This window comes from Erithacus rubecula, assembly GCF_903797595.1.
Source record: "Erithacus rubecula genome assembly, chromosome: 1".
NCBI lineage: Eukaryota > Metazoa > Chordata > Aves > Passeriformes > Muscicapidae > Erithacus > Erithacus rubecula.
Window position 1 is genome coordinate 86,385,608 of NC_136658.1, and position 17,788 is coordinate 86,403,395.

Here is a 17,788-nt window from a genome sequence, read left to right on the forward strand (position 1 = left end):
CAGATGCACTCTTGCATACAAGTTGTGAATGTTTCTAAGAGAAATGGCAGTGGACTGTAAAACTAACTCAGCTCTGATATTGGTAAAGCAGAGAATCCTGGACAGATCTATGTGACAAGCTGTGCAGTGGAAAGCCTGCTGGCTTTGTCCCACTTGTGCTGCATGCACCAACTGCATTTGCTTAGAGAAACTCTGAAACATTCTTTATTCTTGCTGTATAAAAATATGGACCTTGTAAGGTGAAATTCAAGTTGTGCAGATAAACTACAAAATAACCTTGACAGACAGGTTCTTCCAGTTCTCTTGGAAGATCAGTTTGTGCTCCATCAGCCAATGCTGAAGAGGATGAACACCATCCTGAGCTGTTCTGGGTGGTGAGCACTGTTGTTCCCTGTTCCTTGGAGAGCAATGTCGATGTGCTAGGATCATGCTGTACCTGCCTGTCTTTGTGCTCCATCTGTTGAGCAATTCCCCTGGTATCTTCATGCTAATTGCAGAAGTCATTTCTGGAAATGGCAGATAGGCTCCTAATCTGTTTGGACACTTCCTCTCCATGTATAAAGGCTACCTCTTGCAAATGCATAGAGACATTCCCAAGACCTTTTAGTTTTGGAAAAGCATTTGCCCACCTCACGAGTGTTGTCTGCATGTGTCTTCAGATATCACAAGGGCTGCAGCCCATCTGCAGCACCATCAGCAAGGGTCAGGGCCTAAATATTAGCCAATTAGTCAAATAAAACAATAAAGCTTTAGTTGAATAGTTTTCTTTTTATTGTGATTAATTAGTACCTCTATGGCACTATCAATAAACATGCCACTTTCCAGAGTATATAAACTATTCCATTCAGTTTTCATTCTCCATGGTGCTGTTTCTGTTGTTATCTTAAATAATTTTATTCTTAAAGTTGATTTCAGAAAGGTTGTACATGCAAAGTGTGATTTTTCAGGCTTTTGTGATCTGTCAGAGCTGACTAATACCATATAACCAGGTTTTGTCTTTGCTTCTTTGTGCAAATTTAGATTCTCTTTGATTAATTTTCTTGTAAGTGACTTTCTGTGAACTCAAATGCTGCAGTGTCACTGTTGAGATATGTTGGGCAGGTGACCTGTACTTCTGAATCACGGCACGTAAGACAAACCATCTCACACGGAAGACAAAGCACTTTTGAGAGGTTTTGCTGTGAGATATGATGATGAGTTATGATCTGTCACCCTGAAAGTTCCTCTTGAGGAAAAAAGCCATTCAAAACTCTGCAGGTCACAGATCTGGTGGTAGTATACATTTTTTGTTTTAACAGCACTGGCTAAAGTTTGCCTCAATCCCTTGTTCCTTCAGCTCACTGCATGTACGAGTGCTCTCTCCTGCTTCCTAGGGCTGACTAGAGATGTGTTTTAATTTAGGTGAAAGGTGTTGCTCTGGAAAAGTGTTGCACTGAGAGCAAGGGCAGGGGGCAGGATGGTGAGGAGCAAGGGATAGGGCACAGTCCCTGCTGCCCCTGCCAACTCCAGCAGACATGGCTGTCATTGCCACCACAGTGGAATTGTTGGTTGTGCCAGACTGCCTTCCACTTCTCTGTCCTAAAGGGATCTGAGCAGGCTCATGATTTAAATTCCTCTCAGCTGATTTGAATGGGGGTTTTGGATGCCAAGATCCCAGTGACAGGGTAGTTATAGGGAGTAGCCTGTCTCCTCCTCAGCAGTCCTGCTGATGGATGCTCCATCACGAATCCCTGTCCTCTCCAGCACAGCTGCTGGGATTTCTGCAGAGCTCTTATGGGTGTCAGGAAACCATATGCTGAAGTGCTACCCAGCCTGCTTGTGGGGAGTTTCCTACCAGTTGGAAAATGTAAATTCAGACCAAACCGTCACCACTGACTCTTTGCTTATATACACTGGGAAATTCAGAGCAATGTGTGATGCTTCAGAGCAATGGAGCAAAAAATTAGCAGTATGTATTTTAATTATTATTTATGCTCTATAGTAATAGCTTGTATTTAATTGTATTTTACCACTGAGATATGCATGCTTTTAATTACTTTTCATTACTTTTTACTTTCCTTATTTATCGACTTTTAATTTACTTTGGATGTTTACACTTGATAGTGCCTGATGAAAGAGATAAATGTATATACATTCATACAGAGGAACAGACTCTTCAGAAATATATTTGGAGTATGGGGGATATGGAAACAGATGTTGGAGAATTTTGAAGGACTGCAACAAGTAACATGTCGTTGTGTATTGCTAAACTGACTTATTACAGGCTTAAAAAGAAAAATGAAATACTGTTCCTAGCTGTGTTCTTACCAGGCTGTTCCAGCAGTGTGTTCTGAGGTTGACTTTATCCCTTCCTGCTTTACCTCTAGCTCAGATGATGATCAAGACCTATGGAAAAGAAGAGTTAAATATTCCACCACCTTTTGCATTTCTCCAATTCTTTGATTTTTTTTTCATTCTCTTGGCATAGGGGTCAGGTGACACTGCTCTCCCATGGGGCAGGCAGCATCACACCTGCTTTTGGGGATTCCCTTGTGCAAGGGAAGGCCTCAAAACAGAGAGGGTGAGGTTTCCATTCTTTGCATAGCTGCACAAGGCAAGAGCTTGGGCAAGAGAAATTACCCTTCAGCATTAACATGGCTTTCACACTGCAGAAAAACAATCCTCTGCTGTGCTGTTGTAGAGAGGAGCTGTAGCTGAAATCTCAAGAGGTTTCTTGGGTTTCAAGGATCTAAACACAAACTTAGTTTGAGAGAAGGGTTGGATCATTTCTGTCCAGGTTTAGTAGCTGGATGCCTTGCCCTATTTATTTTAATTTTTATTTCTTGTTTTATAGGCACCTGCATGGTGCTTTGGACAAGCATTAGACCTCTTTTTTCCCCCATCAAGTCCTGCAGAACTTGGCAGGCTCTGATCCCTGTTGGAGCCTGCATTGCTTTTGAGCATATTGGGAAAATGCTTATTTTCTGTAACTTTTGAAAACTGAAGACCTACTCTATCTGTGCAGCTCACATTCTACTAAGCTTTCTACTGGGAGAACTTATTGGAAGCAAACATGTTTGGGTTTTTTCCCATTCCTTTTGTTCTTCAGGATACATAATGAAGAATGCTCCAGCTTTGCCAGTTAATTGCTTCATGGCTGTTGTTTGTCAATTTGCCAGCAGGTTTCTGCTTAACTGCTGCCATTTGACATTGCTGAAACACAAATGCAGAATGATTGAGTTGCCAACATATCATTGAGTCTTCTGCAAGGGGGATTTTCAGCATATTAACGCTTCAGGCTTTCACGTCAGTATTGATTGCTGAAATAGAAAAGAAACCTTTGGCAGTATTCAGCATCGTGCCAGCATGGATTTAGTGGCAGGAAAAAGAAACTGGCTGTTGCCATTGACTGTGACTTCATTCCTTCCTTTCTTCCTTTCTTAATTTTTTTTTTTTCTGTACACACCCACACAGGGTTTTGAAATTTAATACACATCATAGCCAAATGCCAGTTAGCATCACAATAAACCAGCAGGGCAAATCAATTACTTGATGCAGTCAGACATTGAGGGCTGTTTAATTTTGCAGCCACCTGCATTATTCCCAACCAGATTTCACAGCAGCTGGGGAGGGGGTGATGGCAGGGGCTCCTCATAGTGAAGGACAGGTCAAGTGAGGCAGAAGGTGCCAAGAGAGGGCCCAGGGATGAGCAGGGACTTTGGTGGTGGAGCAGGGGAAGAAGGGCATGGCACGGGTGTGGTGCAGTGGCTCAGTGCTGTCCACAGCAGTGCTGTGGCAGTGCTTGTGCATGGAATGGACACAGAAAGGGCAAGGAGGTTTTGCTTTGCTGGGAGCAAAGGATGAAGGTGTGAGCTCCTGGAGGAACACCTCTATGTGCTTTGCCACGCCTGAACCTTGCCTGTCTCTGCTGTGCTTTAGTCTGATCTCTTTACATCCTGTTTTAGATTAGAAGGTTTTGTAGGAAGGACCATTCTGTAGGGCATTCTGAAGGTGATAATTTCTGACTGAAATGCCATTGCATGGAACAAAGACCTGGGGAAACAGGACAGGGGATGAGCCAAGTTTCTGAAGGTAAAATGGGAAGGACATGCTCACCAGCAGGGCTTGGGGAGTTTGCACATCACTTGGATATCAGTCCTGAAGACCACTTTTCCTTTGATGTGGGAAAGTCAAGTGAAGAAGAGGGGAGTGGATAGGCCAGAACTTCCTGCACAAAGATTGTCAATGAGGAAGATAATCATGGTCAGAGGAAGATTTCTAAGAACCACATTACAACCAGCAAACAACAGCAGAGGTTGTTTTTATTCTATTTCTGTAAGATGCTTAATGTTCCCTCCTTTCAGATGTGCTTCAGAGGAACTTTCTGAATCTGATCTACTCACTTATGAATTAACCAAAAATAGGAATAATAAAGGAGAACTTGCAAAAATATGCTTCTTAGGAACCATTAATATAATGTGATCATGAAAAGCCCACTAAAAGCTAGATCTTTTGGCCAGAGTATTTAATCAAAGAAGCTTCAGAAGTTTATTTTGGGTGTTTGGGGATGGTTGGTTGGGGTTATTTTGGGGTTTTTGTGGGTTTTGGTTGGTTGGGTTTTTTTGTGGGTTTTTGTGGTTTTGGGGTTTTTTTTTGTAATTGTGATATTATTGTAATGGTTGTTTTGAGCAGACACTTTAAAGCTTTAGTACAGAACAAGTAGCTTTATTTGGAAAGGTTTAGAGGACACTGGTACCTGGGTCACAGTAAATGCAAGGTTGAAGTGGGATGGTCAAATCAAAATGGGTACATAGATCCTTACAGAACGGCTGGGAAATGTCTCAATTTTTCAGTAGGAGGGTATCTTTTCCACTATATAACATGTTCACCTGAAAAAGTGCCTCTACAGAATTTTTAGTTGAAAAACTATGGTTCAAAATTAGAAAAGCCGTAGCTGATAATTGGAACAGTTTGTTGTGGAAGTCCTTCCCACTGTCAATTGCCCAGATTTTCTCTGAGTAGGGCAGTTCCTAGGTGACATGGTCCACAGATAAGCCCATCAAAGAGGAACACAAGTGCCTAAACTGTGATTTCCCACATTAAAATCTCCAAATAAAGCAATGCCAGATTTCAAATTTATGTCTGGCAGTTGGTTTGGTTTTTCTTAAAAGTCTTCATTTGTATCAGGTTAAGCTAAAAACAGGGAGTTGAATCATCTTCTAGCCAGATCAATTAATTATCAATAAAAGCCAGCACATGTTGCATAAGAATATCATTGATGAAGTGTGTGAACTAGATGGAGTAAAATCCACTTTCTTCTTCTGTACCACTGGGGTCTGTTGTCTTTTTACACAGTAAAATGAGGCTTGGGAAGAGAAAGTGGTTAAAAAAAAGAAAATGACCTGACCTTGAATTGCTACAAAGATCTTGGGATTAGGAAGGTCCTGCTAGGGTAAGTGATACAGAGCATGTTTGCCAGGCATGTTTCTGGATCAGCAGTGTGCACCTGGCTGTAGTCTTACTCTAACTTTGATAAATTGTCTTCTCCCAGCATGAATTAAAGTAGTGATTCTTTTATTTCTAAATTACTACAAGGCTCTGTAGTCTTTCAGCTTAGTGTGGGGGTTTTTTTCTAGTTTCAAATGAGTAATGCAATCTATGCCTTACCTAAGGAGTTTGATGGTAGTGTATGCTTAATCTTTAAAATGCTGTGTAGGGGGGCAAAACTTTGCTTTCAAGGGAAATAACCATACTGGCAGAGAGAAAAATATCAGTAGGATGCTGCCACTGGTTTGGCAGAGATTGTTTGATGCTTTGTTAGCTGGCTGTTGATTTTATGTTTTTTTAGTTATGTTTGAAGGAGCTTCCAAAATAACTGGTATTTAAGTGGGTAGCTCCATTCAGATACAGCAAAATCCAGAAGAATACAGAGCAAACAGAGGAAATACAAATTGTTAATGGGAAAAGTTAGAACTGGGGACACATCTGAATGAAATTCAATCCCTCTCCAGACAACATGGATAGTGCTCTGAAGAGCTGTGCCTGTTTGCCTGTTTCCTTCACTGTGGGCTGAAGGCAGAAAGATCTGTCACACAGCTTCCCAAGAACTGCACAGCTACTGCAGCTTTTCCCATTAAAAAGGAGTGAGTTAATGCCTGTGTGTGAAGGTGCACTGAGGAAAGCTCCTCTTTGATCAGCGTGGTGTCTGCCTGCCTCAGTGACCACCTGGCACCCAGCAGCGGCGGAGGCGCCGGCAGGCATGGGGCTGTGCTTCTCCTGCTCCTGCCAAAACATGCAGGTGTAGGAGCATAAACCCCCACCAGAGCAGCTCCATTTAATGCACCCATTGGAACTGGGAAATGCTTGTGGCTTTAACAAATACCCTGACAAGTCATCCCAGCATCTCGTTTTCTGGAAATGCAGTGTTTCTGTCAGGCCACTCCACCTTTCCCCTGGGGAAAGAATCTGAGTGTTATTTTAGGCACAGGAATGTCATCCAGAAGTACAGGCATGAGAAACACCTGGGAGAATACCAGGGTGTTTTATTAAATATAGCATTACTTTTTCATTGTCCCTGTAGGACACCCTACTGACAAGCATGATGCAGAGCAGGGAACAGACTACTCAAAGGCATGTGTATGCAAAGAAAACTGTGTCATTTTTGTAAATACAACTCTGAAAAAAAAAAGACTCTTAAAGGAGGTTGACTTTTCAGGATCCCTCTAACATCCCTTGTGTTATATGCTGCTATATATTTGCAAGCTGACTCTTAGTTCAAATTCAGTAAAATGAAAAATGGTATAGGGTAATAATAGCAATACACCTTTTCTACTGCAGTGTGGGTTAAAAAACTGTTACAGGACCAAAGCAGCAGGAAGCTGTGTCCAACACAGTTACCCCCTGCTCTTTGGGACTCAGCAGGAAGAGGAGAAAGTAGACAAGGGGGACAGGGGCTGCATAAATGGATACTTCCACCAAATGTTGTCCATGCAATCATAGCCTGGGTGAGAAAATCTATCTTTCACTGGGACAAAACGAACTGTGGGAAGAATTCTTCACACTCAAGTGGCTTCAATCAAATAGGTTGCTCTCTTCTCTCATACCAAACAATGATATTTTTGGGCTTTTTATCTTCTCATGGGCCATGATTTTTTAGTAAGTTTGTTTAATTCTTTTAATGAGGGTGAAAGCTTCAGAGCTCTTTTTAGTTCTAAAAGAAAGATTTGAGGCATTCTGCCTACTCCACTTTTCCACAAGGACATTAATTCATAAGCAACAAAGAATATTATTACTGTTTACAGTAGCCCTCAGTGAGTAGCATGAGACTTGGGGATTTTGAAAGAAGTAAGAGTATTTGGTTACAGAATCAAAAGCTAAACAAAAAGCTTCAAACTCAAAAATGTTTGGAGTTGCTCAAACAAATGCAATGAAAAATTAACAATTTGCCAGCTTTTACAACCCTGTGAATCATCAAGCTTCTATTGTTTTGTCTCTCTTCTGAGCTTCAGAAACCAAAGCGACCCTGACGGTCAAAATGTCTAATATTTTACTTTTAGACATGTCCAACTTTAGTTGTTTAAACATACAGTTCTGATTACATAGGATATTTTACAAATTAAGTGATGCTGCTTGGTGGTGTAAGAGGTACTGCAGGTTTCAGCTGAGCTACATGAGATGGACAGTGCCTGCTCTGATGCTCACCCCTATTTTCTCAGGCTTACCATCACATACATCCTAGTTTTCCTAAGATCCAGTGTAGAACATGATGTGTCAATCATTGGGGTAATTTGCTAAATGACCATGGCTGATCAGTTTGCTAAATAATGGCTCTAAGAAAGTGCTGGCTAGAGGTTGCTTAAAGGTGTTTGTTTTGTTTCCCCAGAGTGTTTCTCAGCTTCCCTATGGCAAAGCCTTGTACACATATGAGGGGAAAGAGCCTGGTGACCTCAAGTTCAACAAGGGGGACATCATCATCCTGCGGCGCAAGGTGGACGAGAACTGGTACCACGGGGAGCTCAATGGCAACCACGGCTTCTTCCCTGCCAGCTACATCCAGTGCATCAAGCCCCTCCCGCAAGCTCCCCCTCAGGGCAAAGCACTTTATGACTTTGAAATCAAGGATAAGGATCAAGACAAGGATTGCCTGACCTTCACCAAGGTAAGGGCACAGGTTTTTAAAGTGTTCAGAGAGCTGTTTGGGTAGGGAGTGATGGGGCAGGTGTGGTGCTGGCAGCTGAGCCAGCTGCTCAGGGCTGCTGGCACTGGTGAGACACCTTCATGCTTTGTCCTGGCCTCCCTGCACTCTGTGAGACAGCTTGTGCCACAAACAGAAAGGCTGGTGTAAAGCTAGTGAAGTTCAACAAGTAGAATTGGCTACATGCTTTCTGAGAACGTTTTTTTCCCCCCTAAAAAGCATGCATTTCATCTGCATTGAAATGTTCCCCAAGAATGACTCAAATTTCAGAAAAAAAAACCCTAATGGAAATGTGTCTTTTAATGTTCCTTATTGAATCAGATGTTCCAGTGTTTTAAAATTACATTCAGCTTCAAAATGTATATTGCATCATACCATATACCAATTAGCAGTTGAAATACACTATCATCATAATAGTATTTCCTATTTTAAGAACATAAAGACAGTAAAAAGCAGACGCTTAAAAAACAGTCTTTGGGGTTTTTTTTAAACCAAAATGTTCAATAAATTCCCGTTGGAATGAGAGAAAACTGAGATGTTGTAATTTCCATTGGATTTTAAATGTCACGTTTTCTCTTTCACCCCCACCTCCCCACCTGCTTTTTGCCTCCCACTCCCCTCCCTAGCAATTTGTGTTGACCTTAGATGGGTTTCATGGATATCAAGAAACCCACAGTAAAATAAATCATATCCCCTATTGTTAATTTATGGCAATGGATGCCATGGAGAACCTGTTCATTGTCATTTTCTGTTTTATTTCAACTGTCTGTGGCTGTTATAGTATCACATAAAGTAATAACAGTTATGCTGAAAATGAATATGAAATAGATGATAAAAATATCTTTCACCAGGATTTTACTGACCTCCTCTTTTGAAGCTACTTATTATAGCTGAATGAATTATTTGCAGCATATAATTTTCTCACCGAATGTAACATCTTTTTCACTCATGCAGTGTTTCTCAGCAGAAATGCAATTTCCTAGACCGTATACTTTCTCATATTTATTTAACAAAGGATTTGTAAGCACTTTTATTCTGTAGCAAGTGAAGTGTTTGATTGCAAACACTGCAAGCCCTGTGACTAGCCAGCCTCCCTGGAGCTGTGAATCTCTGTGAGAAAGTGGGCTGCTTTGTGAGAAGTAACAGCCGTGCACTAACAGAAAGTTTGCCAGAAGTTACCTCTGAGACCTTATCAGTAAATATATATTTTCTGGTGTGTTGTTTTTCTCACTGCCTGCCCAGAGGTACACTGGTGACTTCTGTGAGATGCAGTCTCCCTTGTCTGCTTAAAGTATTCCTTGCTTGCTCAGTCTTAAGAAATTTAATAGATATGCCAGGCAATTGTGGTCTTTTTTGTGAGGGCAGGTCCTTTCCTAGACACTTGTATTTGATGTATTTGGTGCCATATATTAGAAAACCTCCTTTACAATAACTACCTTTGTATAGTGATGGTTCTCATTTTCTCAGCTGTCCAATGTCATTCTCACATGGACCGTTTCATCCTGCTGTACAGCTCTGCTCTCAGTCTCTCAATTTTCCTTGTTTTCGCCCCTCGTGTTACTGTCAGCATCCTTTTAGCCCTGATGACTGTGTTTTCTCCAAGGGGCTTTGGTTTCTCTTCTACTGCTATTTTCTTCTTTAGCAGCTTCCACTACACACACTGTCACCTTGTAACAGTTTTTATGTCCTGCCTATTGTTCTCCCTGACAGTGAATAATCTATTTTTCATCTTAGGACTTCACCGTCATGTTTTCATCAGTTTTCTCCATGCTAATTTTAGCTGTCACCTGTGCTGATGAAGGTTCCTGTTTAGCCCAGATTATAGATCATTTGCTGATGCAGTCAGTTCCTCTGCACAGAGTCCTGAGCACTGCACTGCTGTAGATGTGATTTGTCACTTTGAGCAGTATGCATCACTTGAATGTCTCAGTTTGCATCTGAAGATGCTGGACCAGGTCTCAGCTTCATTTACTATTTGTTCTTTCCTCTGGCAGAGGGATTACATTGGCATAACATTTATGCAAACTAATATAACCTATTTTTGTACTGCAACTCATTTAAGGCTTCCATACACTTGTGATTGGATTTTACTTATAAACATATAATGAAAAAGAGTTTCACTCTAAAGAGAAGCTATAAGAAGGAAACTCAAATATAGGAATCTTCTGTGTAATTTTTTTTGTTGCTCTTTTGCTGGGCTTTGCCTTTTCCCATCCCCCTTATTACTATACACTATATCTACTATGCACTTATCTTACTATGCACTATATCTACTATGCACTTATCTTACTATGCACTAATATCTACTGGTACAGTAAAAGAAAACAAAGGAAGGATATTTGGTGTTTCCACTTCCTAATTTGTTTTGCTATATTTTTCAAAATGAAAATGTTCCATTGTTCCAGAGGTATATTGCAAGGAAATGAAGTCTACTTTACAAGATCTTCATGAGGAGAGCTGCAGGGTGTTTCTGCCATTTACCTGTTTTCATCTCCTGTAGATAGAACATTATCCAGAAATAAAAGACCAAAGATCTAAAAGTAATCATTTTTATGTGTAAGCATAAAATCAGGCAGGGCAGAGAAAATTCTGTCTTGAGTATCCAGTGGAAAAAGCAAAGCTCCCACCTGTCATTCTTTCACACCATGTGGACTGCTCCCTCAAGTCCTATTTCCAGAAGAGACATACATACAGACATAAGGTTTCACCTCTGCTCTCTCCTCTCTGCTGTCCGTAAGATGATAGAACATCCCAGATTTCCTACTTAATATGTTTTCCCTCAGTGTTTGGCAGTGATTAGCCAAACCAGGCTGTTATTTCTTCTCTGTAACAACTGGTTCCAGCCTTATGTCAACTTTGCACTAATTTAGCACCAGTAGCTTCAGCAGTTTTACTCCTGATGTCCCCTAGTGTGGCTGCAATCATGCTGTGACCTACAGAGCATATTGCATGCTCTTGGGATATATTTATTGGCTCAGCTTTCTAATCTCTCCTGATGTGGTACCACAGTATGGACATGGGATCCTGCTGGATCTGTTTTAAAAAATAATCCATCCTCCTCTGGGCTATGAATGCTGGTACAAACCATGTGCAAGAGGATTCTGCTCTCAGGTATAGCAGTGCAAATCTGGAGTAGTTGCATGGTTGTCTGTGTAGTTGCTCCAGCCTTACAATGAGTCCAGTTTCAGCCCACATATTTGTTTTGGTGTTTGACCAGCCTTTGCATGCATCTTCACAGATCAAAAGGCTGAGCAGTGCTGGTAGATGAGTCTCAGACATGGTAGCATCAACTGTTCGCCACGCTTCACTGCTCATCACGTTTTTAACAACATCCGTTTCCTTCATTTTCCAACACTTTCATTCCCAGCCCACAGTGGTGTCTAACAAGAGCTGTGCCAGTCTTAGAACCATCACATCCAATATTTGCTCCTGGCTGTGGAGCAGCCCCTCCCTCAGCATTCAGTTCCAGCAGCATTTGCTTCACGGAGGGACCATCCCAGCAATAGCTGGTGACAGGGATTCCCGTGCCAGCTGGCGGGCGCTGTGCCTGGACTCACCAGGCACCACGTGGTGCCATCCTGCCACCACTGAGATCTCCCCAGTGCTCTAGATGGAGCAGTTATCTCTGCAGAATAGCAGGCACAGCTGCTCTGTATTGCTTCACTAATGGCCATTAATGACTGGAATAAAAATCGGGCTGTGAATCATGACTGTTATTGGACACAATTTTGTGCTGTTTTCTCAGCAAAAAAGATTCATTTCTCTGTCAATCAGATTGCTTTTTAAGTGATTTATCTTTGACTTCTTTTCTGATAATGATTATAAACTGGAACTGCAGGTCCCACATGCCTGTCACAAGGCTGATCCAGCCCTGATGAATAGAAAGAAACTCGAGCAAGAATGGGAGAGCAAATAATTAAAGGCTCTAGCAACAGGCATAAAAGGAGTATGACATATCTTTGTCCAAACTACAGTGGATACCATTGGCTTTTGAAATGAGATTTGAGGCTTGGATTCCTTTATGCTGCCTGGAAATCAATTTAGTCAATGTGAAATTGTGAAGTTCAGAAAGCTGAAGTGGTATGCCAAGAGATCTGTGGCGTTTTGCTATTCATAATCCTTTTGGGAACCTTTCTAGGAATTTATAAGTAGCATGGCTATCCAACTAATATAAGGTTCTAAAATAGTTCATGCTGAAGCTTTCACCAGCTCGCTGTATAGAATGATGTCGTTGGCTGTGAATTCAAAGAAACTTTCTAGTAATAAAATACTTTCAAAAGATTTTTTGGGATTTGCTTTAATTCTGGAGATTTTCAACACCCTTCTTAAAACTAATTATGTAATGGAATTCTCAAGAATTTGCACTTTGCTCTCCCACAAAGATACTTGTTTTGAATGTCAGCATATCTCAGGATGCATTTCTCATATATGACCATACTCAGCAGCCAGGGTTGGCTGAGCTGAACAAAGTCCAGTGTGTGGAAATGCTTCCAGATTTCATACATCCACAGAAGGTAAAGTTGAAGGGGATCTTCAGTGGCTAGCCATTCCCACCCCATCCTTGAGCAAAGTCAATACAGGATAAAATCACTTTCCTGACAGGTGTCTGTACAGTCTGCTCCAGGGATGAGATTGCACAGTACCTCTAGCAAGATGTGGGATTTTGCAGTTTAACTTTTTTTTCTTAATTTCTTACATGTGTAAATAGATGCAAATATATATACATTTATATACAGTGCTGGGTTAACAGTTGGACTCAATGATCTTAGAGGTCCTTTGTAACCTGAACAATCTATGATTCCATTCATACCCATATATATGCACTTACACACATAAGATTATATAAGTGCATGTAGTGTAGACTACATCAGATTTTGTGTTTTTAAAAAACTCTTTTAGGGAAATAGCTGAGCAAATATAAAAAGTAGGAACACTCATAGCAGGTCCCTGAAGTGATGCAGTCGTTCCTTTTCCTCGTTTACACCCTTTACCTAGATTTTAAATTTATGCTAATCGGTCTTTTGTACGAGTGTGTGGAAGCTTTGCAGAGATGCATTACTGTCAGTTCTTTAAACAGATCAAAAATGGTCTGTGCAGACAGGGCTCTGGAAGGGAATGCTAGCTGTTTCTTCAGGAAATTAAATGCACAAATTCTTTTTGCATCCTTCCAGCTGTAATAAATAGCTGAAGGACTCGGTTTGTAGCTGTTTCTATGAGCTTTCCCCTAATGGATCATTCAGATGAATAATTCAAAGGAAACATTTAAACTATTTCAGAGTGCACGTGTTCAAAATGCACATGTTCAAAAACTACAAAGTACATCACATCTCTGTTCTGGTCATTTTTCTATCAATGCAAATCCGTGGTCTGAACATCCTGGATCAGGAATTTCTGGTGTTTTTTTCTATGTGAGAAGTATCTGCAAAAAAACCCGCTGCCTTTGCCTGGCTATTTGACATTAGTATCTTGTTACATGGGGTGTGGTAGACCATATGCAGCTCTTATTTTCACAGAGTGAGTTGTGGAAATAAAGTGAGATCGGCAGGGAACTCTGTCTCTGCTTTCTGGAGGAAGAGATTTTCTTCTTTTTTGTAAATTTCTCCACAGGAGCAGAGGAAGATTGGATGCCATGAGGGAACAAAGCTGACTTCCCAGCTCATCTCAGCCCACTCCTTCCTTTTCTCATAGGGGATCTGAGCATCCAGGCAGAGCCCCATTGAGAGGGCCACCTTCCACAGCTGCTGTAGAAAGCAGTGCTGGTTTAAGCCTGGGTTTAGTATGATGATCCCAGAGACAAGGATGGCAGCAGAAATCCATTGACAACCTGAGTAGTTCAAACTGGGAAAAGTCAGAGCTTTGTTCTAGTCACTTGTGCTTTCCTAATGACTTGTACATTCTGAGTTTGAATTACATCAAGTGAAAATTAGAGCAATATTGATCTAATTTGTACTTTGCTTTATCTCTTGTTTTATAATCACGAAGAAGTTTGTCATCTGCGGAAATTCTTATAAGGCCCCCTAAATTAAATACAATATTAAAATGCCATTGGTTTTAGGAAATGAGCTTGTATCTAAACTGAAGCTGATCAAACAGATTAATGCAATTTGGGGGGGGGGGGGGTTGTCTTGTTATCTCTGGCTTTTTCTCTGCTTTGCAATTTTACCTTATAATTTTTATTTTTTTAATAAGAAAAACTGACATTCAGTGTAGGCTTGTCACAGAGCACCTTGTTGGAAATGTTTCCAGACTACCTGTGCTGTACTGGTGCTTCCCTTTGAATTGTGTTAAAGCAGACAAGCATCACAACAGACCCTTGGATACACTGGAGCAACTTCATGCTGAGGAGCTTTCACCTGTGATTTATTGGTGACCTCTTGGGTAACCCATTCTTCTCAGCCCCTAATGAAGCCAGGAGTTGCCTATTCCCACCTGCTGTGCCCAGCCCCTTGGAGCTGCTGACAGCCAGCATGAGCTGCCCCTGCCTGCAGGGTGCTGCAGTGCACTCTGAGTGGGATGCCTGGGATAAGATGCTGGGCCAGGGATGCTGCTAGCCCACGATTCAGGAAACACTTTACCTGGTTTATGACCTCCTCTGTGTATTCACTCTCTAAGCTATCATGTGGGTAGCTAAAAATTGGCATCTTTCTACTGAAAATATCTGATTTTGTATTATGTGTATCTCTGATTTTAGGATGAAATTTTGACAGTCATCAGGAGGGTGGATGACAACTGGGCAGAAGGAATGCTGGGTGATAAGATTGGCATTTTCCCTATCCTCTATGTTGAGGTAAGTTTATAGCACATGATGGTGGATGTTGGTCTTGAAATCTTGTGGGGGTTTTGTGCTTTCAAGGGCAGGATAACCTCAAATAATCTTATATGAGAAGGATAAACTAAAACAGAATTACTAAAAAAGAAAATTTTTGTTTCTGTCTGCTAAGGCACTATGGGGGTACACCCAATTTAATTTAAAGTGCTCAGCAAAATATGTTCCATGAACTCCTTCTAGAAGCTTTCCTTTGGTGTAATCTCTGCAGTGCATAGGGAAAATAGGGGAGGATGATTGCTGTTGGGATACCTTGCACACATCTAGGAGAGATGTGAGTTTGGGGCTGGTGGAGAGCAGCAGTGCAGGTTGAGCCAAGCTCTGAATGCACAGGCCATAGAGGGGTGCTGTGGGTGTCCTCTACCTCAGCAGGGCTCAGGCACCTCCACCCATGTGCCCAAGGGCTCTCATTCCATGTGTGCCAGACACATCTTTATCCTGAGCTCTTTTGTCATTTCCAGGATTCTTATTTCAGAGTAAATGCTGATACTTCACTTCCTCTGTGCAGACCTGTGGTTCCACCTCTCCACTGCTGCCATCCTCCTGTTGGTGGTGTCCTTCCAGCCAGATGCTTGGGACCAGGGCAGCAGTGGTGGCCCTGCTGGTGCAGCTCTGTTGTCCAGGTGCCAGGCAGTGTCTTCCAGGAGCTTTCCTCCCTCATGGGTAAACCAGGGCTGCAAACAGCAGATGGGCACCACATGCATGTGTATTTTTCTGAGGTGCTGCCACTCTGCACCCAGTACTCAGAGCTGTATCACCCTCACTGTGCTTCTGTCTGGTGCCTCTCTGTAATGAAGAATCTCTTGTGCCCACAGCAGAGCCTGCTTTACTGTGTGTGGCTCTGTGCCTGCCTCCAAAATTACTTACAGGATTTCTTAGTTAGAGATTGGAGACAAAACAGAGATAATTAGTGCCTGACTACCTAATTATTAACTCCAACAATGACCAATTTGGAATAAACCATCATTAATATACATTGCATTCCCACAGTTGACAAGAGCTATAATATTAAAACCAGAATGTGTAGGAGCTGTTATTGGGAAACCAGCTGCCTCACATAAGTTAATGAATAGTTTTCTTCTATTCTGAATGTGCAAGACATGTTCCATTTGTTGTGATTAAATGAGAAAGCTGAGTTTCTCCCAGATTTCATCCTTTTCCCTGTTCCGGGAAAGTGTCCTGAATTTTGAATTACTGTCCTGAATTTTGCTGCAGAAGGGGTGAACAGGGGGCCTCTGCACAGCCAGCCACCACTGCACCTCACCACCTTTCCCCAGCTCTAGTTTAATCTGTAGGCTGGCACTGCCTACACACTGTGCAGCATCCTGATCCTTCTCCCACTCCTAGGTATCTGTTCTCCATAATTACTGCTCTTGGAAGGTGAAAGGCTCATAACCTCAGAAGAACAGCCTGTAGAGAATATGTGCAATGTCTTGCTGAAGCTCTCCAAGCACTAGCACATCCTGTGTAGCCATGGAGGAGCAGGAGGTAGCACTGTGAGGAGTCAGAACAGTGATGCTTGCAGATTCTAAAGAGATGCAAACAGCCAGGTAGCCAGAACCAGGGGCCAAGAGAACATGTAGGAATGTCTGCATGCATGTACATTCACACCAGACACACACACACAGAGTAGGTAAAATAAGTACAATTGTATACACTAATGTGCATATTCATTTGTATACATGCACCTGTATTTCATCTGTATAAATTTGAGATCTGGAGACTTGAAAGGCCTATTCAAATTAGATACATAGGTGCCATGGCCATAATATCTGTGCAGTGGTTTGTAAAACCAAGGGAAGTGATCTTCCAGACTACAATATTGGCCACCTATTTCATCCCATAGTGGATGAAGGCTGCCTTCTGAATATGAGATGAGCATATGCAAGTATTCAAGTTATACAATTACGTTGCTGTTGCCAGCTTCAGATGTACTTTGCATTAAAATTAAAAGGAATCAGCAGGTCAAGTCCCAAAGAAGTTTTGGAAAGCTCAGTGCTGATATTTATAAAATAAATCCATTAAACAAGTAGTACTTGAATCTAAAAATCCTCCTCAAGTCTGTCCAAGTCCATTAAGTGGTTTTCAAAATCTTGGCAAAATGTGTAGAATAAGCAAAGTTTGATTCTCACAGTAGCCTTCCATTTGTGTCAGTTGATTGGCTGAAGTGTGTGGGATTTCACATGGCATCCCAAGCCCTTCACTCCGAGTAGAGTGAATTCCAGCTTGGCAGGCTCTGATGTCCCCAGTTGCTCCCACGGCCCAGACAAGAGCTCTTACCCTTGCTGTGCAAGCCAGAGCATTAGCAAACAAGTGGTCACTCTGAGGATCTCGGGGTTTAGCATGCCAGGGCTACAAACAGTGGATATAATCCTTGTTGTGGCTCCCTGGGGTAACACTTTATCCTGGCAGTGTGCTGCCATACCCTTCAAACAGGTGCTTACAAAATCCACAAAAGGCTTTTGCGGGTGCTTACAAAGCTTTTGTAATGGGTGGTGAGAGGGGTGGTTAGCAAATTCCTTATCAGGATCACCACCTCCCTAAAGGAAACAGCTCTTAGAGCTAGACCCGGTGGCAGAAAGAGGCACAAAAGATCAGCGAACATCAAAATACACCTTGCCCCTGCAGTGTTTTAGAAAGTCTCTTATCTCAGCATTATGTTTGATTGTCTGTACAGCCATGTGAGTGCAATGTGGCGTGGATCTTTTTCTTTATGCCCTACAAGTGTTTAGCAAGGGTGCTTGCATGTCTGCAGAGAGGCTTTTCCTGCCTCTGTAGTATTATCTTTG

At 41.9% G+C, this 17,788-nt stretch overlaps 1 protein-coding gene across 1 annotated transcript in view; it reads left to right on the plus strand.

The window, feature by feature from the left end:
• The window catches only part of SH3RF3 (SH3 domain containing ring finger 3), a 240,872-nt gene that overhangs the window by 142,031 nt on the left and 81,053 nt on the right, over positions 1-17,788 (plus strand). The window contains exons 2-3 of the mRNA XM_079299987.1: positions 7,862-8,137; positions 14,865-14,960. Coding sequence (XP_079156113.1) covers positions 7,862-8,137; positions 14,865-14,960 — 372 coding nt within the window. The remainder of the gene's footprint in view (positions 1-7,861; positions 8,138-14,864; positions 14,961-17,788) is intronic.